Source organism: Phyllopteryx taeniolatus, chromosome 19 (genome assembly GCF_024500385.1).
Source record: "Phyllopteryx taeniolatus isolate TA_2022b chromosome 19, UOR_Ptae_1.2, whole genome shotgun sequence".
NCBI lineage: Eukaryota > Metazoa > Chordata > Actinopteri > Syngnathiformes > Syngnathidae > Phyllopteryx > Phyllopteryx taeniolatus.
Window position 1 is genome coordinate 14,509,839 of NC_084520.1, and position 26,493 is coordinate 14,536,331.

General features: G+C 41.2%; 1 protein-coding gene across 1 annotated transcript in view; it reads right to left on the bottom strand.

Annotated features, from left to right (window-relative positions):
• The window catches only part of LOC133469362 (protocadherin-15-like), a 131,873-nt gene that overhangs the window by 54,467 nt on the left and 50,913 nt on the right, over window positions 1-26,493 (bottom strand). Inside the window, exons 3-16 of the mRNA XM_061756312.1 lie at window positions 17,643-17,657; window positions 17,405-17,470; window positions 14,588-14,748; window positions 14,272-14,427; window positions 12,039-12,158; window positions 11,357-11,467; window positions 9,527-9,697; window positions 7,334-7,442; window positions 5,928-6,040; window positions 5,118-5,324; window positions 2,799-2,933; window positions 1,146-1,295; window positions 950-1,041; window positions 764-865 (exon numbers count right to left, since the gene is read on the bottom strand). Coding sequence (XP_061612296.1) covers window positions 764-865; window positions 950-1,041; window positions 1,146-1,295; window positions 2,799-2,933; window positions 5,118-5,324; window positions 5,928-6,040; window positions 7,334-7,442; window positions 9,527-9,697; window positions 11,357-11,467; window positions 12,039-12,158; window positions 14,272-14,427; window positions 14,588-14,748; window positions 17,405-17,470; window positions 17,643-17,657 — 1,708 coding nt within the window. The remainder of the gene's footprint in view (window positions 1-763; window positions 866-949; window positions 1,042-1,145; window positions 1,296-2,798; window positions 2,934-5,117; window positions 5,325-5,927; window positions 6,041-7,333; window positions 7,443-9,526; window positions 9,698-11,356; window positions 11,468-12,038; window positions 12,159-14,271; window positions 14,428-14,587; window positions 14,749-17,404; window positions 17,471-17,642; window positions 17,658-26,493) is intronic.

Here is a 26,493-nt window from a genome sequence, read left to right on the forward strand (position 1 = left end):
GAAACGCACTGCACGCGTGGCTCACGGTCTGCCTGCATGGAGTTTGGTGCTGACAAATAAAAGACGGAAGGAATGAAACTCTGCAGCTGCTACTTCAGTGAGGCGGAATCTCGCTTGCTGTGCGGGCTGGAATTGTATCTTTTAAGTCAAAAAACTATACGACCCCAAGCGGGTAATTCAATGTCTAGAACGCATAAGTTAGTAATAGAAGTCCTTGGCAAGTGCCCTGAGGGCAATTCTAAATTCATGAAAAAATATGATGCTGATGATTGTATAGTCTGTGTATTTGTGGCCTCAATATTTTTGACTTATTGAACAGTTCCTTTGATGTTTTCTGTGGATCGGATCAAACGAAATGAAAAAGAAAGCACTTCGGCAAGCCAGACATTGATCACAGTTTTCTTCACATTTCTCCTCCATGTCGAACTTTCTCCTTTCCGGAACGCATTTCCTCTGCTGCCCTAAAGGAGAAGCTCACTAGTAGTGTGTCTCCCTCTCATTACAGTGTGTTCCCCTTTCTTTTCATTTTTATTCCTTCCTTCACACACACGCACACACTGCCCATTTTCGTCTCAGAGGCCGAAACCCTTTTCTCGCCATTTTCCAAAATACATCTATAATTCATGACATCTCGGTGAAAGTGGAAAAACCTCCTACTGCAAAGGAGGAAGGTTTAAACAGAAAGTGCGGTGCGATAGAAACAAAAAAAGGGGGAGGTGATGGTATGTTTGAATGATGGACAGATAGACAAAACTCATTTTACCTTCTGTGAGGTTCCGCTCCATTGTCCATGGCTTCCACAGTCAACGCGTAACTTTGACCCACAGAGAGCCCCACCCCTGGTGCTACGGTAATGATACCAGTACTAACAAACAAAACAAAACATTTGCTTTAAAGGCAGGAAGTAAGAACATTAATTCAGTAAAAAAAAAAAAAAAAAAGTATTTACCTGTTGCCAATAAGAAACTGCCCCTGATCCCCTGCTAAAATTCGATAGGTGATCAGGCCGTTGGGACCGTCATCCTCATCCACTGCTGACAGCTGAAAAAGAACCACATAGATTTACACACTTCACAACACACAAAATGAACGCAATCACCAACACTCAACATTGCGGATGCATGTGGAGTGTGTGCCCAGTGTACCTGCTGCACAGTTTCTCCAGGCATCATGTCTGTGTACAGGTGGACATTATAGGACACGTTAGCAAACGTCGGAGTGTTGTCATTTGCGTCCAACACGGTTATCGTCACGGCGACCGGAGTGCTCTGCTGGACGCCGTCTGATGCTTGCAGCTACAGCAACAAACACACGCGCACACACACACACAAACACAAACACACACGCTCACACACACACAGAGTACAGCAAATAGTCCATTTCAATTAATACTACTACTACGACTACTACTATTAATAATAATAATGTACTTTTTCAGTGTACTCAAGGTCACCTGTCAACATACAATAAACATTTAAGATTGCCATTCAAATAAAGTAATATTTTTTTTTTAAGTTAGAAAACTGCAATTGTTTGTTCACATTGAAATACTAATTACATCTACAGTTGTTTACTGTATGTATTCTGCCTCAACCGAGTCTCCAACCCTCTTGACTTGCTCTTTGGTTTACACCACATTAATCACTATTCAATATTGTTAAATCTACAAGCATGAGAACTATGTTGTTTGGTTGTCAAATAATGCAGTAAAATGCACATGGCTCTTCGCCGCCTGATGGACTTCATCATCCATCCCACTTCATAGCTCCTCTTTCGGCAGTTTCATTTCTTCTGAAAGATGCTGCTAGTGATTACTGTACTGTACTTCTCTCCAATCAGTACCTTTTTCATCAGCCTCCTAATATCTGCATGGGCTCTCACGGCCACGGCGAGACACGGCCCCACAATTCTGCACGACACGTAGCACAACGCTTCCCAGCTTGGCTTTATATTATGCGGCGACAGGGCAGCCTCGCCGTGCCCCCATCAAGTACAGACACGGCTAAATGAGATTGCACCGAAATAAAGCGCAAGAGCGACGATGAGGATGACAGCTACAACAAAAGAAGTGATTGTGTATTTAGCATTGAATTCTGAAGACAGGAAGTGAGTGTATTAACATAATCTTGAAAATTCATATTGAATGAGAACTACAGTATGTAGGCTCAAAGTTCTCATTGTCCTCAGGTTGTTTTTTTTTTTTTTTTTTTTTTTACTTGACTTTACGTTTACGTATTTTATATATGTTTCTGACAAGTGAAAAACAGATATCTGTACTTTGTATCTAGAATTTCTCGCACTGCTCCTGTGTGTATGAATTTTACTGGTATTTGTATTTTTTACTCCAAGGTAAACTGTGACTTGGTAAACTAATAGAACGCTACTGCACGTCAGTGCCCCAATGACAGCAACGTTTTAGCGGAAACATGCTGTGTGGGCACATCGAGGAAACAACAACAAACATTTCACACACGTTTTAGAGAGAATGTTACAGCATTTTAACGTTGTGGAAGCAAACATTTATGTAGCTGGTAATTCCACGATTATCTAATGAAAGACTATAGTACAGCTTATAGTCAACAGTCCTTATGTTGACAGTTTTACTAATTAACGTTTCTTATTTTACTTGAGAAGTTTCTATGCCTTAAATCATATTTGGGTATTTAGTATATCTCCTGTGAATACCAATGTTACATCAGACATATCGGGTACCAGCTTTTTTTCTATCCGGTATCGGCATCGGCCTCAAAAATCCCGTACTGTCCGGGCTCCAGTGACGTCATCATCGCCGGGCTTACCACGAAGGCGTAAGAGTCCTGCGCCTCTCGATCCAATGGCCGCACCAGAGTCAGGTACCTCGTGATTCCGCTGGTCGACACGGCGAAGACGTTGGTGTAGCTGTCCAATGACAGCTGCAGCTGAGGGTCCCTGGTCTGGCAGTGAGAGAGCGAGAGAGAGCGAACAAAGCTTTCATTGCGGGAGGAAGCACAAACACGCTGATGAACGACCAGATACTGATTGAGTATGTTCGCTGGTTATGCAAATTGGATTGGAAGTGATGACATGAATAATCAAGAACAGATCTACTCCCTTTATAAAATGGCCATACTATATTATAATATAGCCCATGTGATTATGCTGTAAATGAATATAGACTTTAAGTTAATTTAGAAATAAGAGTGTCTGTGAAAAAAACTAACTAGTGTACTTCCATGCATGAAATAGCTGAGAGCAAAGAAATGATAAGACAGGCGAATATTTCTGTCCTGGAATTCTTAACATTAAAATTCTCCAAAGACAGCACAATGTGCTTGTGTGTGCGCTCACATTCCAGATCAGGCTGCTTCAGCAAAGCGGAGGTGTGATCATTTTGTCGATGTAGCCAGTGTGAATATTGGGTCGTAAATAAGGCCGCACGCGTAAAAGCGATGGCCGTTATCATTATTGTTGCCGCTTAGCTCCGGAGGAAAGCAACTAGTATGCAATATTTAAAAGAAGTGGACATAGATCATTGGCCACAAGCATGAATAGATGATGTGGACAAAGGCCATTCAGTGCTATGGTGGCGTGTATGTGTCAAGAGGCCTGTGCTACATCTTAAGCAAACCGAGCTCCTTGGAAACACATCAGTGATAATAATGCTACACCGAAGTACATTTTCATTCATTTTCACGGGTGAGAGGCACTTTAGGTGCTTTTGCTTCATATTGAAAAGACCAATCAACACACTGCAAGCAAGCCACAAAAGCAAGATTTGAAACAATCCCAGGGGGAAGGTCGGAAAATGACTGATGGTGTGCCTCTTGAGGCTTCTGTGGTGGCACATTCTAAGCCTGCTGCTTGGCCGTACGCCTGCGTGGATTCAAGCGCACCCACTGTATGCAGCTATTAGTATCAGACATTAGGGCGGCATTAGTATCGCTGCCATGCTGCACACTGCCATACTAGTTCAGGAAAAGAGGGACACACTTTTCTCATTAAAAGCAGTATGAGACTTCGTATAGTGGTAAGTAAAAAGGAAAACAGATTTCTATGATTTTATTTTTTTTTTTACAGGGGGGGTTAAGTCAATAAAATCTGATTGCAGCAGTCAGCAGAGAAAGGTAAAGACAGAGAGAATTAACTCAAATGGTACCTACAGGCATCTCATCGGCTGTCACCTACAACAGAAAATAAATGCAACAAATCATGCCCAGCGGGTGACATACTATACTACAAACATCATTAAAATGTGGGATTAATTGGAAAACTCCAAACACAATATGGTGAATTTTTCATCACATTTCACGCTAGAGTATCGAATTTCTGATGGGTCGCATTGTCCCGACAAACTGGAGTGTTTTTAATAGGAGTAATTTGATTGTCAACAACAACCAGCAGCAGCAGCGCACTCATAAAAAAGCAATGACAAGTGAAGTGTTGTTTTAAACTATTCAGTGTATATATATAATAGTCCTCATTGAAATGAATTGAAATTTCATTACAGGCCCCCAAAATCACCCCAAAATTTGTTTTTACGGGTTTTTAATGAGGAGAACTTGTACGGTTTTGTATAAAAACATATGAAAACATAATAAAGAGACTGTCCAGAAACAATCTGTTTTTCAAAAAGCATATTTACTGTACGGCTGTAACAATACAGGATCCAAACCAAAAATCGTGATACTCTTAGGCATGAATCTGTGTTGTCTTCGAAGTTAATTGAGGAAAAAAAAACATTTAAACGTAAGTCAAGATTGAAGAAGACAATTTTTTTTCAGTCAGCCTCGTCCTACTGTGTCATATATTACTTTTTCTGGTGACGGTCATCTGACCAGAGCTTATAAGCAAAACTGTAGCTACCGCTAATGCAAATGCTGGTAGGTGCGGAGGAGAGAAAGAAACATTGCTAGTATTACTAAAAATCCTGAAATTGTTGGCCCTCCAAGCTCATTTAGGTCAGTATGGAAGCCGTCTGAAAGTAGCCTTTATCCTAGCGGCGGCACTTTTGTCAACTGATCCCTACTTGTAATACATGTTACCTACACTCTGATTAGCCTGAGATCATTCATTCTAAATAATTAAGCAGCTCTCACGGCCTTTTGGTGAATCACATGCCTTGATGCTTTCAAGCTCACCTCCTCCACATCATTATCCAGGGCCACGATGGCCAGCGGGTCCGACAGGCTCGCGTCGGTCGCGACGGTCGTTCCCACCGTCGCGCCCTCCGCCACATAGCCGTGGTAACTGCTCTGCAGGAAGTATGGCGCCTGGTTGTTCTCATCCAGGACCTCAATCTGGAGGCTGGCGAAAGCTGGCAGCGGGTGGCCGTTGTCCTGTTCTGCCTACAATCACAGAAGGAAACAAAATATAAATTCTAACGGTGCTTTGTTTGCACACGTGTTTGTTCTTTAATCCAGCCGTTGAAACATGCCGCGTGATATAAATAATAGATTTCCTCAATGTGAACTAACCCTAACCCTGTGATAATTAACACCTGATACCCGGCTTCAAATTACGAGTCCAATGTTGTTGGAAGCCACAATGGAATATGGAAGAAAAGTGTGCTACTTTTGTGGGGATAAAGGAATAATCGGACCACTTCTGCAGTCTCTAGTTATATGGGAATGATTATATAAAGCTCCGTTTTATATACAAAGATGGACTCTTTTCAGCTTTAAAAAAGGAATCTGGCTATTTACAGAAGATTAATGCAAGAAAGACCACGCTGTTGTCTAATTCATGCTGTGCCAGTATTAATGCTAGCCTATTATTTTCAGCCCACATATTTTTTTTTTTGGGTGGGGGGGCAGTTCAAATGTAACAAAAGTAGAATTACTCTATAGTCTTGTCCCATGTATACTGGTTTAGCTGTAGGGGGTGGGGAGGCCACTGAGCTGTGATGTTTTTTTTTTTTTTTTGTTTGTTTTTGCTACACATTCTCTCACCTTAACAACCAGGTCGAATTTGCGGTACAGATCTCTGTCAATGGGCTTCAGAAGCAAGAGTTCAGCAGTGGTTCTGTTCAAGCTGAAATATTCTGCGTAGGACTCTGGTTTGCCTGTGAGAGGACAACAATTTAATATACAAAAGTGGAACTTGCCTGTGTGAGGGACGAAAAAAAAAAAATCAATCATTGCTTTAAAATCAATAAATGTTCTCCGGGCGGGTGGTCTTGGTGCAGCGTACTACAGAGAAAGAGAGTGACAGAGAGAGAGATAGGCAAGCTTAATGCAGCTCTCCACAGGTGGGGATGCACACACTCGCAAGACATATGCGGTACTTTGGAATGCTGCATTGCTCTGCGGGGAAATCAAAACGCTGGCGGCGGCACACGTGCACAATCACGTTCGTCCGGTGAGAAGAGTCTTCATAGCTTGTATTTGTTTGACATATCATTAATGTTTAGTTTTGTTTTTTTAAAACAATATGCACTACATGAAGAATGAATGGGTTGGATAAAAAAAAGCTGGCTGATTCCAATTTCCAGCTGTGACTCGTCCTTTGGGCACAAATCACTTTGTTTCTGATTTAGAAGTTCCACTTTTCCACAAAGTCGACTGTATTCCATAATCCCACTGCCAAAAAATAAATAAATCAAAAGATTTCAACAACTCGGTCAATAATCATTCGGACCTAATCTTTGCTACTGAACCATATAAAATAGATTCATGTTGACATTTTGGACTTATTAATGATTCCCCCAAGAAGTTTAAAATCAATATGTGCTATCAGAAGAATACATTTATTGGAAATGTCACTGATAACGCCGCTTGAGCTGTGTGGGAATAGAAACTTTGGGCAAAATAAAGCTGTGATTGTATTTGAATTTGAAGAGAAACAGTCTGCTTACTACTACCAATAATAATAATAACAAAGCATAAAATAACCATAAAACTAGTTATTTTATTCATTCACTCATATTCAAATAACAGATCTCGGCATAGCTGCGAGGTTGCAAGAGTTTCTCCCCCCACCACCACCACCACCACCACCACCACATTATATTTGTGACTGTCTCTCATAATTCTGCCTCAGACGGGGATTAGTTTCGGTTTGGGGAGTGCAGGAAATGCAATCGAGTCCGTGTCAGGTATGTCAGTACATTTGGAGAGATTTGACCATTGGCAGTAAAGAAAAAACATTTGTTGCAGCTCAGACAGCGGGTGCTGAACTGTGAGATCATGAAGAGCTTAGGGCCATCTACAGAATCTTTTTGTTTTCTTTTTTAATGGAGACACAATGCTAGCAAATGTATCAGTGATAAAAACGGAGGAACTTGAATTGGTTCTTTAAGTTATGTGGAGCCATTCTAGAACAATGAATTTTGACGTGAAAACGTGTTTTTACCCACCAATGAGGATGGAGTATAGAATTCCCGGCCTGTCCGACGGAGGTTGGATGTTCCGGTCTTGATCCACAGCCTGAATGGGCGGAGTCACGTTGAGGGGGTTCACTTTATTCTGGAGACACAACAACAAGTTGTTTCATTGGACAGTGTCACAGGGTCATCACCCCGGTCCTCAGAACTGTGAGGCTGAAGTGCTAACCAGTCATCCACTGTGCCGCCATCAATTTTTATAACATTGGAAAATAAATACAACAGAAAAAAAGCTACTACATGAACAAGAAAGATCAATTTCTGGTAAATCCAATACGCGGCTATAGATGTGGTCCAAATATTACAAAGCAAATCACAAAACACATCTGTAAACATCAACTACAGATAGAAACACACACACACATATGCAAGCACACACACTCAGCACACGCGTCTCCTATTAAATGGTCCGACAATAATGATGATGTCTTATACGGGTGTAATATGCTGAGCGGCAAGCCCACAGGCTGTCCATATTTACAAATGTGCTTGAGTGCATCAGCGATGCAGACACTCGTTTACGTTCAATGTGATATAACACTTTCGGGGCGCGCTATGGGCGGTCGGGTTACAAGCCGTCATGAGCGGTGTGTGTGTGTGTGTGTGTGTAGCCCGGTGACAGAAGAAGTTCCGGTAAGTGATGGGGTGGCATAAAGAGGCTGTAAATGAAACTGGGTGTTGACATTAAACATGCAAACAAGATGAAAGCAAGAGCATAACACACACACACACACGCGCACACACACAGCACACACAGTGTGGCAGGCAACCCGTTTGTTGTCAAGTTGTTGCCATGTCACACTCACCAAGAAGCAAAGTCAACAAGAAAAACTTCTGGTAGGACTGAGTCAATCGTAAGCAATGTATGAATGATTTTTGTTGTTGTTGTTGTTGTTTCCACTTGATTTTGCTAGTGTTAAATGTAATCCATGGACTGTATTCCGTTACACGTGCACAAAGAGTACAATCGTTGATTGGCTCATACAAGTCAGGGACACTCACAGGATCACTGAACAGATCTAAAATGAAAGTGGAGGTTGGAGCTTCTGTCTGGTCAGAATGTGTTTGTTTGCAGGAAGCCCTCCACTCACGCAGGATGTTTTGACGCCACCAGAAGACACGCACATGAACGCACAGGAGAAAGGATAAAAAGAGGAAAGCGAGAAAACGATCTTCAGTCTTCGCCAGGAGTCGAACCTGCAGCAGGCTGGAGACCGTTACTTTGGAACTTTTCCACAACTCAGTTCATATTTATTTATTATTTATTTTGTGTGTGTTTGTTAATAAACGCAACCAGTTCAGGGTGTACCCCGCCTCCTGCCCGATGACAGCTGGGATAGGCTCCAGCACGCCCGCGACCCTAGTGAGGAGAAGCGGCTCAGAAAATGGATGGATGGATGGATGTTAATAAACGAAGAACTGCGAATCTGAACTCTAACCACGTGCGGGTGTCATTAATTGATAAAACGGATGCACCTCGGCCCTTCTGATTTAGAGAAACGGTTACAATTATTGCAGTTCAACTCATTTAAATACAAAAGTGTATGTGATTATCACACTGAGCACAAAAGCATCACTCTAACAATCAGTCCAAATGTTCATGTACAGCGCTCTTCCGCCGCTACATTTAATCCTTTAGTGGTACAGGTCCTTATTGACGGTTTCTCTTCATCCGCCTCATTGGAACGAAACCGCCTTGCTATCGTAAAGCCCGTCCTTGTCAGAGTACGCTTGCGCCTTCTCCAAATTGCATGTTGTAAAGTGGATTTACTCCTGTTGCGCCTCACACCTCGCGCTCTGCCTCTCTCGACTGTGACTGTGAGATTTCCCAGGGTCTTCGGTAAAAAGGGATGTGCAATAGGTGTGAGTGACAAAGACAACAAGATAAACAGAATGAAGACCGCCGTCCAGGAAAAGCATGACTGCTGCGCTGGCTATATACTATTGAGTGCAAGCTTGAGGATTCTAGCGAGTTTGTCATGCTAATATAAACGCCTTAGAAATGCAAAGGAAGGTGCAGCTTGGGAAACACGATTCCGGTTAAGAAACTGCACTTGCGAAAATAATCTCACTGAATAACATCAACATCTTTTACGCCTTTACAAATGTTAAAGTGAAAATACCTATAAAGTACCGTTACGAGCGAGGTAATATCAATGTCCTCACCGGCTCAGTCAGCTCCAGCACGTTGGACTTGTACGTGATGGGACTGCAGTCGCGGGTGTTTCCTACGAGCGCGCACGGCAGAAACATGGGCCCCAAGTCGTCGCCATCCAGCACGTCCACGGTCAGCGTGGCGGTGGCGGTGCGCCGCTCGCTCGGGTTGGGAGCTCGATCCTGCCAGAGAGACATAGATAGGTAGAGATTTGCTTGATCTAACTTAAACGCTTAAGGTTTCTTCAGTACAGCGCAACCTATAAATTCAACAGGTGGGAAGAAGTACAAATACTTCGTTACTGTATGTAACCTAGTACATTGTTCAGATGTCTCTAATTTAATTAGGTATTATGGAATTTATATTCTTCTCATATTGGGACATTTTCATTTGGTTTGGACTGACCCCCAAAAGGGGGGACTTATGTTGTTGTTGTTGTGTTTTTTTTTTTTTTAACAACTGCCTTAAGGGGTACTGCCGCCCTTGGATAAGATAAGACGTCCCTAGAAGGTATATAAACTGCGTATTATATTAAACAAGTTGAATTCCTCACCACTGCAGCCGACTTGTGTGTTTATTCCATGACAATATCTGTACTTTGTCCAAGCTTGACACAACGACCATGGATGACCTGAGATCGAATGGCCTTCAGAAGTGCTACCGTTCTCCCCTCTTAAATGCTACGTGTCTATCAGGTCGTTTGCATCTATTTTACTTTCATTGTGTCAGTAGTTAGCTTATTTTTGCATGCCAGTTAGGAATGTTGAAATTGCCACTGCAGGTAATGAGTGTTTTGTGATGGTGGCAGTTCTAAGACCCATATTCATTTGCCATTATTTCCTATGGGAGGAATGGCTTGTGTTTGACTTACAGTACATACTTTGTGATTTTTAAATCATTTAAATCACTGGTGTCAAACTCAAGGCCCCGGGTCCAGATCCAGGCCGCTACATCATTTTACGCGGCCCACAAAAGCAAATTATGTGCGTCATCTTCCACGATTCTTGCTAAAATCTGTAACATAATTTTCGAATTGTCATATGTAATAAATAATGTTGAGATATTGCAAGCATATTTTGTTACAGTTCTTGGACAATAGTTGGACAAACTGGTATCCATCAATTTGTTGTGGATACTGTATATAATAATATGATGAGTCACTACAATATGGCCCGTGACAAAAATGAGTTTGACACCCCCAATGAGAGAACCTACTTATTGCCGGAATGTAAGTGTTGCGTAGTTTACTACGTACATTACTACAGCATCTGCTTGGTATTTGTGGCATATTTGTTTAAGAAACATAGCAAATGAACAAAATGTACAAAATGTTTGTTTGGAGGAGGTGAGTGTTTTTCTTAGCCCAAACAATTTTCCATTCCAAAAAATCAGTTTTTTAATGGAGGATTAAAGATATTTTGTGAGATAGCTCCATAATCTTGCTTCCGTCGTCCTTCCAATAAAAGCACTTCAGGACATAAAATGTTTATTTGTGCTGTTGAAGAGTTTTAAAGATGTTGGTCTGTCTCAAAAGAAGCCTTAATGGATGAATCATCAACGGTATTTGTTTGCAAATAAAATATTCACAGATCAGCGGAATAAAAGTAGGAAAACAAAGGCATTAACAAAGACATTAATGATAATTAAGGACGGGCTCATGGTTCCCTCAAGGCAGGTTCCAGAGAGCATAAATAGTCCCAGACTGTGTAAATAATGTTGCCATGATAAGGCTCATTTGCATAACTTGACTCCCACTCAAGCAGGAGGCTGTTTTATTGGCCCCAGATTACCTTTATCCACTCTGCGCAGTGCTTAAGAATGAAAATAGAAGAACAACTCACATTAGCCTGTATGATGACCAGGTAGCGCGTTATCTCCTCGTAGTTGAGCCGTTCTCGGAGCACGACAGCGCCAAATAACGTCAGCGGGATGTCGAAGGTTCTGTTGGCTGTCTGAAAAGACAAAAAAAAAAAACAAACAAAAAAAAAAAACACACACTTTCTGTTAATAACAAAGAAATAAAAAAGCTACAGTCTTAAAGGTCATTTTAAGCCTGCAGAATGTATTTATATGGTGGATTAGCTTTGGCTAAGTCACATCAAAATAAAAGCAGACACAAATGATTTCTCATTAGATGTTGAATATTTTTGTGCTGGAGGGCTAAAAATGGCCACTCTTTTACCGCAAATAATGCTCCCAGCAAATCAATACAGATGAAAAGGAGAGAGAGAAAATGACAGACGGGGTGTGCAAGATGGATTTATTAGTAGGAGCCAATCGGAATCATCAACGGATCTTTGAAAAGTTGATTAAAAGACAGAAGTTGCAGAGTGTGCCTCACGGGTCATTTTTACCAAACTTGTGATTGTCATTTTGTGTTTTTTGATTTCGCAACGCGGGTCATTTGGGTGGCACAAACAAACTAATGTGTTATGATGTGTGTCACTTTCAGCTTAATTAAATCGTTTAAAAAAAACTGCATAAAATGCCTCCTGGTTCCAAATGAGCTGGTTTAAAACCTACCGGGTCTCTGGGGTTGTACTGGATGGTGTACTCTATCTGTCCGTTAGGGCCGTCGTCAATGTCGATCGCCCCGTTGTTGCCCCAAAAACCGGAAAAAATGGTGGTGCCCACCGGAGTCAACTGGAAACACAACAGACAGTTTATGTTGCTTTATGACAGTTAATACCCCCAAGCCAACAATCACCTCATTATGGGTTGAGCTAAAATTTACTTTCCTCATGGACTTTAATCTTTCAGAATAAATTTGGAAGTGTTGACTAAAAGATAATTTCGTTTTTGTGCTACGCTAATAATATCTGACATGATAGAAGGTCATTTTTAGCAAGTCTCTGTTCATTTTTGGTTCTAGAACTGCTGCAGCTGGTGTGAATAAACACATTTGATTTTGAAGGTGATTTTATTTTCATTTGCACAATATTGTTGAAGAAAAAAAAAAAGCTAATATTCTGACAAATTTTTTGTTTGAATCTGCTTAATTGCAAACTGAATAACTTGTTTAAAGTTCTCTGGTATATTTTTCTTCATCTTTTATCAATCTATTTGTACAGTTTATAAACTACAATATATATTTTGCAAAAATGTCAGTCTAAATCTGTTTTTATGTTAATGTATACAGTAATACACTAAATGTAACTCAAGTAACTCAAAATAAACACATTTTAATATACAAACTGAGATTTTTGCAAAGTGCGAAGAAAGAAAGTTGACATCCTAAAGTTGATTGATGGTGACTAGTAAATACACTAAACTGAATTAAGTTACTTACTATCTTATATGCAAAAATAACACATTCGTTTGACGCAAACTAAAAAGTCGTATTTATATCTTTGAATATTTAATTAAGGATAGTCACAGCAGCAGAACTCCCTTTCCAGATAATTTGAGCTGGGTTTTATTTTAGAGGAAAAGTCTCTTCAATTTGAACACTTGCCACGGAACATGAAAGATAAAATGTTGCCAACAGTGATTTTTCATGCTACATTTTTATTTGTTTTTGTTTTTAGTTTGGTTAAACCAGCCAAGGGCTTTGTAGATCCGTGCCAGGACGTGAATGTAAATCTCCAAACAACATGGGAAATATATTAGATTAAGTATATTTTGGCTACTGTATCACTGATGTCCTACATAATTCTTCTTATCGTTTCTATCACGGATGGAGGCTCCAGAAAAATAACTAAAGCAGCGACACCGGAAAATAAAGTCTAGGGAGAAGCTCAACCTCTCACCCAAAATTTCCACAATGATATTATTGACTAATAAACGGAAAGGGAGTCTCCATCTGGGTGGCGTACCTTTTTAGTTGGTAAACTATGAGCACTTGTAAAATACCTTAATATGTGATTTGATTTGTGATTCAAGTTCGACTAAACTGCCCATATGGGAGCAGATATATTCCTTTTTAAAAATATGACGGCCACACTGACCGCATTTACCTCCGCCCGGCACCGAGCTGTTATATTACAGAGGCATATTTTAATAATGAAGCGTCTCCTAATGGTGTGGTAGCTAAATGAAGGGCCGCATTTTTCCGGGAGTGATGAGGCGGAGGACAGTGAGAAGTATATCAAGTGTGGCAGAGGAAGGGCGGCGAGGTTGAGAAAGGGTGACAGGATGAAGAGCTGCCAGAGGTGAGGTCGGGTGGGGGGTTATGGAGAAGGGCTGCACAAAAAGTGCATGTTGATGGGCCGGGGGGAGAGCAAGAGAGGACAGATTGAGTTGGACAGGCTGCGGAAAACTGCATAATGAGATATTCTGCGGCAGCCGGCAACATGCAGGCCAGGCAGTCCAGTCGGACCTTTAAATTCTGCTTTCCCCGACTCCCGAGAGCACAGGGACAACAGGTTCGGCATTTGAAAGACTATTGTGGGGGCCTCCGAGTAAATGATTTTGAATCGTCTTTTGGATGCTTTTAAAGCAGTAGAATTTCAAATCTTTGTTAGGATTTTCTGTAAAATTGGAGTTAAACTTGACATTATATTATATTCAAATGCGAAGAGCACCGTGGCCTCCGGGGGGCGCCACAAAGAAAAATCACCTTCAATATACAGCGGATGCGTGCTATTCACAGGGGATAGGGACCGAGCCCGAACGTGAATCGCGAAAGTCTGTGAATCGTTGACGCACCTCATTAGGGCCGTGAAAAAAAATGCAAATAAGCGGGGGTTTCCGTCATTAACGAGGGATAGGTTCAAAACAATGTTCAGTAAATTTGAGTGAATTCATACGTCGTTACCTCGCTCACAGCAACGTAGTATCTGGGCTGCTGAAATCGTGGCTTGTTGTCGTTGCGATCGCGCACGACGATGCGGACCTCGTGTAGTATCACGGTGCCCACCAGCTCGTTGGTACACTGCACCTGAACCACAATGGAGTGAATGTGCGATGGGGGCTGGAAAACACAAGGAGAAAGCCACAGGTTATTTCATTTAGAGTGAGCAGGCACACTTTTTTTTTTCGGAAAGTGAAAGCGTAACAATACACAAAACGAACAAGAGAATCTCGGTCAAGTCAAAATAAATGACTAAAAAAACGACTTTTTGCCTGCTTACATCTCTGTCGAGAACACGTCCGGTGCTGTTGAGATAAAGTGCTTGTTTGGAAGGGTCCAGAATCACCCAGTGGTTGTGGTTGTCCCTTAAAGACAAGGAGATGGTTCGGCCCGGACCCTCCGCCACGCCGTTGATCTGCATGTTCTCCACCAACAACGTTCCTGAAAAACACAACGAGAACATGAAGGGATAAGGGGAGACATCCGCTCTTAACAAGGATCACCGACTTAAATTCACTGCCGATTTGGAACAAATTCCTTGGATACATTCTAATTTTGAATCTGACCTAAGCAAAACAGATCAGACGGTGCAGATGGAATAAGAATAAGTACAGTATCACATTTTTTAGCTGCTGATGGGGATTTTGCATGTACTGTACAAAGAGTTTAATAAACTCCGTCATGACTTTACAACACAAGAGGGTAGTGCTTCAAAAAATCACACAATATCTGAGAATGATGTACATCTAAGAAACATACAACTGTGTGTTTGCTTTTAAAGACAATCTGCCAATACAGCAGCACAAAATACCCATTTGGCTGCAACTCTTCAGAGACCCATTACCGTACCCTGGGCCCTGCATTATTAATCACACAACTATTCCGCCGGTTGAAAAGATTGACGCATCACATGCCACATCTTCTGTTAGGTCTACTTGGCAAAATTGTTTGGAGTATTTGGTGTTGATGAAAAGGAGAGTGAATGTGACCCCAAAAGAGGCCGCGTTTGCCATTCTCAGGTTTGCCCGAGCAAACGGGTTACATTTATGCACTTTGTAGCAGGGAGGTGACCATCTGTCTCACTATAGGTAATAAAAACCTGTTTGTTTATTTTTTTTGCCCTCTATGTGTCTCGACATACAACATCTGCACAATCTAATATCTGACACAAAATTGGGCCACGGCTCTTTGCGCTCCCATGAAAACGATGTCAAATCCCTCAATGTGATTCACTAATGTGGAGAATACGGGGGGAGGGGCGAGTGGGTAAATTTCATGAAATTGTGTTTTTTTGTTTTCCAAATGCGATACAAAAATGTGGTTTGGAGGTCCTCGCTGCTGGTTTCTCAGCTTATCTTGCGCAGTCAAGGAAAAACACAAGGAGTAAGGGCCTGATAAAACCGTTACCTTGCGTGTACCGAATATAATTCAATACAGTGCCTATGATATTAAACAGGCTCGTTTCACAGTGACCTCGCTTGATGTGTCTACCAGCTCAAAATGATCCACATGTTAGAAGCAGAGAACTGTGAGCTAGCATTGACGTGTGTAAAGACTTGTGGGTGAAAATGAGCATTTTGCTGCTGATGCGCCGATATGATTTCATTTTTACAGTACATTAGCTTAACTGAAAGCGACGACGCAGCTGGGGTATCAGACAGGTATACGATGCGCTCAGTAAAAGAAAATGTCTTCACATTAGCGTCGTTTTGCTCTCGCAGGAAGGAAGCCAAAAAAATGTAGCGTGACCATGTCGAGTGAAAAGTCTAAAATGAAAATCTGAAAATGAATCTAAGCGCATGAATGAATGATAACATTGCCATTAGCGCTTTTCCACGACATTCATGTATTTTAGTAACGTGTAGTTGTGTGGAAACAAATGCAAGCTTATTTTTCCAGGAGTGGGGTGGGGGATAGCTTCCACTAATTTCAGTCAGATTTGAGACTTTTTCCGATCAATAATAATAAGAAAGCTATTACTTTACGCAGCCGCCGTACGGGATTACAAACAATCCCATGTGGTTTTACACACTGATTACCTGATAGACGACTTTGCCTAGAATTTATTGTCCTACATTCCAGTTAGAAAGCACACGAACAACTATAGAATGCAGACCGCGAGCGTGTGTTGTATAAGACAAAGATTTAGTACTGACAACTTTATATCAGTTCCATTACAGTATCTCTTATATATATATTGGAATACATAGATCGATTTTACAAGCTGATCATCGTCTTTATATACTGTGCACAGCCACAAAGAAGATCCACTCTGTCCTGCACCTATTTTGAACAAAATACCTTTTGCAGTAGAGAAACAATGGGCAGGAAACTGCAGTACATACAAGATGGTATGTAATATGCCAGCATTGGACGTTTTATACAGAATAACAACTTGTGAGCCCTGGAGCTGTTTACATGAGAAAGTCTATTGGATGTGGTTTTCATTTTACTGTACATTTCCTTTTTGACAGAAACAAATGATGGCCTTTCATCAAACAAATATTAACCTAAACCTACAAATTCATGAGGTTCACACGGAAAGGATGTTAACATGCCTGCATTAACTAGCAATTTTATATAACCACAAACCATAAGGCCATTTTAGCCAATCAGAAGCCTAAAGAACGTGATTCCGGGAAAGGCAGACACTATACTTACTGTAATTATCTTTATTTAAACCTATTTCACCTTTCAAACCTTTTGACATTTCTTATTTAAAAAAAAAAAAAAAACTAGACTGACTGGAAGTTAAAAAGGGAGCCACAGCAACACTTAGGCTTGTCAGGAGTCAATAGACACGGGGAGTAGGAAGAATGATCTACTCATCCATTGACACCTGAGCTAAGATTCCGGAGAAGAAACGAGCCTCCAGCAGTGGCACGGCTGGCTGAGGCCTCCCTCATGAATATTAACGCGCACAGGTTACACGCCTTGCCAATTGGCAGCTGTTGAAAAGGTCGAGATCTCCTCGCCGCGTTTGCTCAAAGTTGGGGCGGGGACTATCTTAAAAGTTATTCTTCTCTCTCAACCAGAGGGCACAAATTGAAGCAAACGGCCTTCAATTAAGCGGAAATTAAAGAGAACAACACTTTACCATTGGGACTCTCCTCGTCTATGGCAACGATGGTAGCAGGTGGACCCGACCGGGAAAGTTTACATTCTGTGAGAGAAAGACAAAATATCATCATGAGTAAGACAGTCCATTGTTCCTTTTGTGCAATTAAGCATTGAATAACATTGGATTGCTACAGTCCATAAACCTTTAAGATGGTTTCAATGAACACACAAACACAACACTCATTGAGAGGAGGAAAAGTGGAAATACTTCTCACCCTCATATTGCCAGTCTGCAGCAGAAGACCCACCAGGAGGGAAGAATGAAAAGATGAAGGAAAGAAGCAGAAAAAAAGAGAGGAAAGATTAGGAATAAATCTTCAGGCTGTGAGCACCTTTGAGGTTTTGAAAAGAGCACAAAAAGATGTGTACGCTGAGGTGCAATATTTAGGTATAGCTGTGTGACATTTTTTCCACCTGAATTCATAACCAGCACTTAAAAAAAAAAAAAAAAAGTGAAATTATTTGCACTCAAGCAGGAGTCCAGAGGTGCCAATGTGACATTCAAGTGTTCAAAAGAGTCTGTTCCAACTGTCCTTGCAGAACACTTCGGCACATTCGACGACAACATCTGCGGGACGGGGGGGAAATCACGTTTCTTAAGAAAGAAAGTAGTTAGCTAAAATGCCGACTACACCCTGGACTGCAGACAGACAATGAATATACCACCCCACCATTACTGACTTTTTCATATTAGATATGTAGCTAAAACATCAGGTTCCAACACAGAGAAGAAAAGGGAGGAAAGTATGGATAAAAGAGAAAGTTAACAGAGCTGCTGTAAACGGGCTTGCCAATTCACAGGTGCACACCACAATAACAAGTGTCGATACTATCGGCTAAAGAAAGCAAAATGCTGAACACGGTCTGAAACGGGATAGCACAATGCAAAATGAAAATTACATTTAAAAAAAAAAAAAAAAAAAAAGGTGGAAAGACTCAAAGACAGAAGAAAGTTAGCAGAACTTTTTCACAACCATAATGTTCTGGGAAAATCTCAGAGATCAAACAATCATCACGCATGACATCAGAAAACCTCAATGCTCACTGAGCAGCCAAACAACTTACACGAGTGTTTTGCTTTTTCAATAGATGATGATTATCCAAACCATTAATACTAATTACTATGTACCAGTGGGTATTGCCCCACAAACACCTTCTTGCACTTATTCCAACTTATTCACTGCCATTGACGGCTATACAAGTCAAATATCCCTGTTAACTGGGAGGGTAGTGAATGAGTTTCATCAATTCATTATTCCCTATGAGAGAACATGTTCTAAAATTAGCACAACTTAGAAGTCAACTCGCATCACAGACCTGATAATGTTTGACTTTGATGGATCCAGTCTCATCAAAATTGAAGTTAGTGAATCCATTTTTGGCTCATGTTAAGATATTGGAATGTACGACTATGAAGCCAACGTACCGTATCCCTCGGGTTCTTTCGACGGGATACAAATTAAATCAAAAAGTTAAGATCGTCCCCGCTGCCTCGGTATGCATCTTTAGAGGCAATATTGTAAACATCGAGAAAGCGTGTTTGGTTTGTTCATTCGTTCAACGCTTGATGCTCAAACGCTGGAAGCAAATTTTCCGTCTCGCTCCTTTCAAGCTTTTGTAATTGCGCCTCGCAGGCAAGTGGACCAGCAGTGTGCAAAGCGATGTAACAATACTCACTAGTTACCGGGCCAGCAGGCCTTTGAGAGTGTGTTTGTTTGCGAGTGTGTGTGCATGACAGATGCGCATCTCTTGCTTGACTGTCTCTTTATTCAGTGTAGTACGATCCCCCTCATCTGTTACGAACCATCAACTTGTTCCGCCTCGAGAATTTTCTGGTTTTTTTGTGTACGTAGTAGCGCCCACACTTGTCTTCCTTCTGGCTTTTCTCATCTGTTCCACAGCTTTTACCTGAATGAAACTGTATCAGTCAGAGCTGTAATCGAAAGTGACAGTCCACCACAATGAGAACACAATGAAATTAGTTACATCTTGAAAAGGTTGAATACCATGAAGAGCTATGCAGCATTAGTTTGAAGAAGTCTGTCTTTCAGATGTCTTCGCTAATATTTTTGATGTTGGAGTGTTACAATGGAGATGAGATCAGTGGCGATGCGAGGTACTGTTATCGGCCCCAAATTAAATCTTGTGCTTCAGTAATATGCATTATCTCAGCATGACAGTTGAATTAGCGCAACTTCTCCTGTCACTGTGGAAATCTCACTATGAGGGATTATTCACAGAAGTTTATTGCAGTGACACAATCATCATCCTATATCAAGGCAAGAAACCTAATGACTTTTGTTTTGTTTTTTTAATAAAAGGGGTGGGGTGAAATTAGCATAGTTCCAGTGATCTACAAGGCGCAATTTCAATAGGATTCAGATCTTGAAACGTTCAGAGACTGTCGGTACGTTAAAGCAATAAAGCTATTCACTTCAAAGGACTTGACGTTTAGTTAGTGGAGGTCAAAAGTTTGAGCTGCAGGTAATTGCTTTTACTTTCACTACTGAAAAAAAAATTTCAGTAGTTTTCAAACGATCCTCAAACTTTCGGGTGCTATTACTGTGCTATATAAGAGCAAGAATAAAGTAATAAGTAAGTAATAATATAAAATAAAGTAGCGACGAACAGGCCCTTGCACCATCATCAAACGTTGCTGCCATGTTCTACCTACAGTACATGAGATGCCAAAATGCAAAAATGTTTTACATTTTAACATCTGTCAAGGACAACTGCTTCCAATTGTGGCTCATTTGGGCAAATTCCCTAGTAGGAGTTTTTTCAAAATATGAGCCCTAGCACAAAATGGCTGCCACAAACCTACATAGCTGACTTCAACTATGTGGTATTTACAATAAGTTCAGCCTTGGTTTCATAAGACCATAACATATTTTCCCATGTGTTAGGAAGATTTTGTTATAGTCCGTTTAAAACAAGGTTGCACGTTATGGCTATAATTCCAAAAGGTATGTTTGGCGCAAACACAACACTGCTGTGGGGCTGTTTTTTTCTCAGCTGGACCTGGGACCTGAGACAAGGTAAAGGGAATTATGAACAATTCCAAATAGCAGTCAGTGTTATCATGAAACCTCAAACTTCTGCTAGGTGTCCAAAAAAAAGGCAAAGCCTACTAAATAATAGGGTTAAATGAGGTGCACTTTAAATGGTGGGAGGTGTACGCTGACTGAAATGAGTTTGAATGTGTTCCAGTTGAAAGGGGGTGTGCACAATTGTGCAACCACGTTTTTTCAGTCGTTTACTTTTTTACTTAAAAATGTAAAAAATATATATATATATATATATATATATATATATATATATATATATATGTCAATTAGTTGTACAGGTTTTACGCGACCTTAATAGTGGAAAATGTTTTGATATGGTTTTATCATTTCAACAGGGGTGTGTAGACTTTTTATATCCACTGTACGTGATTTGGGGACATTTTCGTGTGTCTTATGATATACGTGTCTGCCCACTTTTGGGTCGATTGGTGAAACTGGTGGCAGTGACAAAAAATGTTTTTCAAATTTTCTAGGGGGCGCCTCTGAGTGGCTTTGGAGCGTGTATACACAAACAAGCTGCATTTACACTCTCATTGCAACTCCTGGCATCACTTATCCACTGGTAAGAATATGCTTATTCTCTCTTTTTGTGGAAGTCTCCAGAACAAAAAAAAGAATAATCAGTGAAATGACTTTGCACGAGGCAAATTGAATAAATCCATCTGATGCCAGGTTTCTGTCAGGCTGATGAAACGCTCTGCAGAGAGCCATGTGAGGGGAATGAGGTGACGTTTTCAAGGTGTAGCCCACATTAAAGTCAAAAAGGGATCTAAGGGAAGGGGGGAGTTCTATTCAGAGAACATCACAGGGAATCAATAATCAATAGGAAGGCTTGCTGCATTTTCCATGTATTATGCATCCAATGGCTCTTTATTGAAACATTCAAAGTATCAATATCTTCTTTATTTACTGATATGAATGCAGTCTATGCAGACTTGGCAGGCAGAAGACGGCGGAACGGGTTGCCAAGAAGCGCTCGGTGAGGACAAAGACAAGTGTAGAAGAGGGGATGGGAGGTGACCATGACGACAACACCAAACAGGCCTCCCATAGACGTCCCCACGAGACACGAGCACAACATCACATAGACGAGTCGACACTCTACACACGCGCACGCTCGCGTTACCATCAAATATACATGCTAGACGGTGACTCACTGATCTTTCCGTATACTGAGTCAGAATCATTGAATCTGAGGATCGGTCACTCGAAAATTAAACTGGTAGGTCACCTGAAATAAAAACTGGATTCAAGCAGACTGAAAACACGGCTGGAAAATAAAATAAAATATTTCCACCTTTAACTTGCATAACGCAATATAAAAATTGGTTTTTGAAAAAAAAATACTTTTTGAAAGTTTAAGTAAAAATTAACAACTCAAATAATATTGCATAAGTATGCACACCCTAACTGGAGAAGTGGATGAGTTTAGAATTAACCGATCACATTAGCTAACCCTACATTCATGTTAAATTGGAATCACACACTTGCCACCATTAAGTCCCTGATTAACCTTAAATAAATTTCAGCTATTTATCCTAACACGTATTTTTTTGGGGCAGCTGGTTAGCACATCTGCCTGCCTCACAGTTCTGAGGACCGGGGTTCAAATCCCGGCCCCACCTGTGTGGAGTTTGCATGTTCTCCCCGTGCCTGCGTGGGTTTTCTCCGGGCACTCCGGATTCCTCCTGCATCCCGAAAACATGCGTGGTAGGTTGATTGAGGACTCTAAATTCCCCTTAGGTGTGAATGTGTCCACGAATGGTTGTTTGTTTATATGTGCCCTGCGATTGGTTGGTGACCAGTTCAGGGTGTACCCCCCCTCTCGCCCGAAGATGGCTGGGATAGGCTCCAGCACGTCCGCGACCCTTGTGAGGATAATGCGGAACGGAAAATGGATGGATGGATGGATTTTTTGGTTTCTGGCAGAGGCCTAAGGGTTTTGTGCTGTTTTAAAGTGTTCAGAATTCCTTACGCCTTGTCTCAAGTCTTGGTTCCAGCTGAAAAAAACCAACCCCAAAGCATGATGCTGCTACCACAAGGCTTCACTGTAGCTGTGCTGTTCTTTTTTTTTTTTTTTTTTTTTTTTTTTAGCAGTGTTCTGTTTGCGCTCAACATACCTTCTGGAATTATGGCCAAAAAGTTCCAAGTTTTATGTCAGCATAAAACGACCAGAACATCTGAAATTTATTTGGCACCTGTAGACTTTTATTTACTGTCGGCCTGAATATCAAACATGAAGAGCCATTTAATCAAAAACAAGAATAAGCAGCATAAAAAATTGATGTTATCACATGTAAAGAGACAGATGGCATCACAAGATGAATCTGCAGCAAAATTACCGGGTCGAACACAACTGGCATCTGGCCCGCCAAACTGGACCACTTCCACCGAAATAATTGACTGGTTTCAGTCGATGGAGTGTCACAGTGGGCTAAATTCAATATGGGCCCAATTCAAATGCAAGGGATGACATTGCTACAAGGTTGTATTGCTACATGACGACTTCAAAAACAATTTGTGGCAACAGCTAACTTTTCAAACCTTAAAAAAATGTCCACCATTTTGTCATCATCATTTTCCTTTTTAATATTGCCATGTTGTGGAGCAACTGGCTCATTTTAATTGGACATGGTGAATCCTGCTTGTTGCCATCTGTTAAATGCTGGCTCAGCTGCTCTGCCAGGCAGCTTATAGAATTGGGAGCCCGAACAGCAAAGTGATACAAAATATACCAGTACAATATTTATCGATAGTGTGGCAACAAAGTCACAAAGAAGCCTCTCCGAGTGTGAATTTTCAGACTTGCTCAATTAATATGCTTTTCAGCTCATTCAAAAAGTTGTCTGGTTACACTTTTTTTTTTAAATTACATTTGTATTTCTTTTTAGCCTAAAACCCAAAATATGTTCTGACTTAATCAAAAGTATAAATCAGGGATGGCAGACACAAAAACTAACACATAGCTTTGCATTAATGTCCGCTAGCTTAATGCTAACACCAAATGGGAATTTCCATAGATGAGCTAACAAATAGGATCGGTGTCACATTGTTGTATACCTGTATGTCTGTATTTTATTGCCCCCAGGTCACACCAGAAGGATTAGCACCATGCCTATTGAATTGAAGCAAAAAAATGTCATGACATTATACTTAATTATTTCATTATTCTAAGTTTTTACAAAGCACAATATTAAAGAGTGCTATTTTTCCTCATTTTAAACAGACATTCTAAAACTTTTTTGTTATTTTTTGGGGGAGGCAGGAAGGGATGGCGTAATGGCATTTTCATTCATTTCAATGGGGAAAGATGATTTTACGTTACAGGCGTATTGCAAGGCACCCTTGTACCTGTTACCTGACATGAAGATGATAAACTAAACCAAAAAGAAATCTGCAGTTGTTCTTAACGTTTTGCAATATGCGAGTTCATTAAATGTAAAGATTTTCATAATGTACTTGAATTGCTTTGCTTTAAAACAAGGGGGAAAACATTTACAGTAAATAAGCTAGGGATTCTTTACGAGTCCACCCCCCTTGTAACCAAATTAGGCTGTCTGTGGTCCCTGAAACAGCACTTAGTAAACATTTGGGGGAGCCAGACTCAATAAAAAAAATAATTTTGTTTTTAGATTTCCCCTCTAAAAGTTCTTTTTAAGCTTACATCAGCAGGTACACTTTTCTCAACAGCTCCCCAGGGTCCAATTCCTCTCCATCCATCGCCTATAGACAGCAAGCCCGCCATCCTCCATCCATCCATCATCTCTTCAGCTATCCATCCATCCGTCCAACCCTTTTGCCCCTTGATCCACTCAGCCGTGGCGGACAGGTGGGGAGGTGAAATAGAGGAGGGGAAACAGGACGAATAGAGGAATTAAAAGGAAGACAGTAAGAGTAGAAGAAGGTAGATGGAGAGTAAAAGGAAAGGATGGCTGAGAAGAGACAGTGTGACCTTGTGTTAGATTGATGCGTCTCTGGAGGCGACGGATTGTTGACCCGAGTGTGCGGGCGCACACACACACACAAAAACACACAATGCACACTCACGCATAGACACAAAGTTAGCTAACCAAGTCACACACAAACACAGATTAAATGCTGGACGGAACGCCACTTTGTCACCAGGCCGCTTTATCCATTAGCCCGACTCTACGTCACGCTCTCGGAGCGTCGGTGGCGCTCCGAACCCGTGTGGAGATGAGCGTGGCTGACAGCGGCGCCCAATCAGACGCCACTCGTCCCGAAGGCGAAGACACGCGACCGACCTCTGTTGTCTTGTCCGCCATTAATGTTCATCTTGCCAACAACCGCAGCGTCATCCAAGGTGTTGTCTGCGGGTCAAGCCGCTTACGCTCTCCTGTTAGAATGGTCCTAGTTATTTTTTTGTTTTGTTCCTAGTATATTATATTTAATACGGAGAAAAAATGCACAAATACAAAATGAAAACAATCACAAGGAGCATGAAGTAGACCACAGGGAAAATTGCGAGTCAAAACCCCTGACGTCAGTAAATAGGCCACGCCCTCTTTAAAAGCACATGTTAATACGCTACCACGGGACAGGTTTACTTGGCAACTTGAACCTTGAGGTGAACCAGGAACAAGGATTAGACAAAACGTGTTACTGGCAAAGAGACACACACACGCGCAAACACATTTACACAAGGCGGTACTTTCTGGCACATAGGTGATGCGAAACCAAGTCATGCCGATGCTTGCACTAACTGACAGCCGGCGACAGCAGCGAGCCAAGCGAGTAATGCGTGTGGAAACAATGGCGCTTCCAAAACCACAGATGCTTATTGCAAGCCCGATTCAAGTGTTGACTCTTTGAGCTGCAAGTCAACCTCTCAAGTCTCCTATGCTCGTAAGAGCGCTTATCCTCTGCCAGGTCCCATCTGCCTTGGTTAGAACACCACCATCAGTGCTTGAAAAATCCTACAAAATGTTTAAAGCTTTTTATCTTTTTGACGTAGGAAATGCTAGGCTAACCTGTTCACTAGGCTGCGAGAACACGGGTTTCGTGTGAGTAAGAGTAAGTGGTTAGCGTAAAGATGGGGACACACACTGTTTTTGATTTCATTTACAGTAAGACCCTCCTTCTGTCACTGACTCTAAATGCGGCATAATGGAAGAGAAGTTAGCACCCACAAAGCAAGACTACATTGTGACCCATTCCTTTGACTTGCGAGTTTTTCTAGATATGAGCAGTCACTCAACTGATTTTTTTCTTCTGCTTTGACTTGCGAGCAAAATATTTTCATACAAGCGCCAGATGGTGCCAGTGTACTTCACAGCTAGCAGCAGTTTGGCAGATCGTGAACAATTCTTCAAAAAAGAAGCAAAGTGCTTTCTTCAAGCTGTTTATGTACACTCCCAGTTGACGTTCACTGTAAAATGGAACGTAAAACAAAGTTTGCCTGTCGTGTATTTAAAACAACCACAGAACTTTGCCAGAGGAAAGTGCTAATACACAACGCAAAACGCCTTAGACAAGCTAACAAATTGCCTCGATGTCACGGTGTTTTAACACTTTAGGCAACGGATATTTGAACACATAGTACAGCATGTTTATAGACGGACAATATAACAATACTCACAGGTGTATATTCTTTAACCTCTGCAAAAAAGACAACTAATATTACTAGCTTACTGAGCAGTTGTGACCATCTTCTTCGTGTATTTCCATATGTCTGTATAATACACTTGCCCCTGGTGCCTAAGGCGGGCACATCAGAAGGCTATTTTTCCTTTTAAAAACACATTTCAAACATGTTTGTTGGTGTTTTATGGGGTATTAGAACAGATTAATGGAATTTCCATTCATTTCAACGGCGAAAGTGGATTTGAGATTCAAGTGTTTCGACGTACGAGGGTGGTCGAGGAACGAATTAAACGCATAAGCCAAGTCACCACTGTACCACTGAAATTCTCTCCATACTGGTCCGTCAAAAATTTACCTGTAAGCAGCCCGTGGTGCATAAAAGCTTGGGGACCGC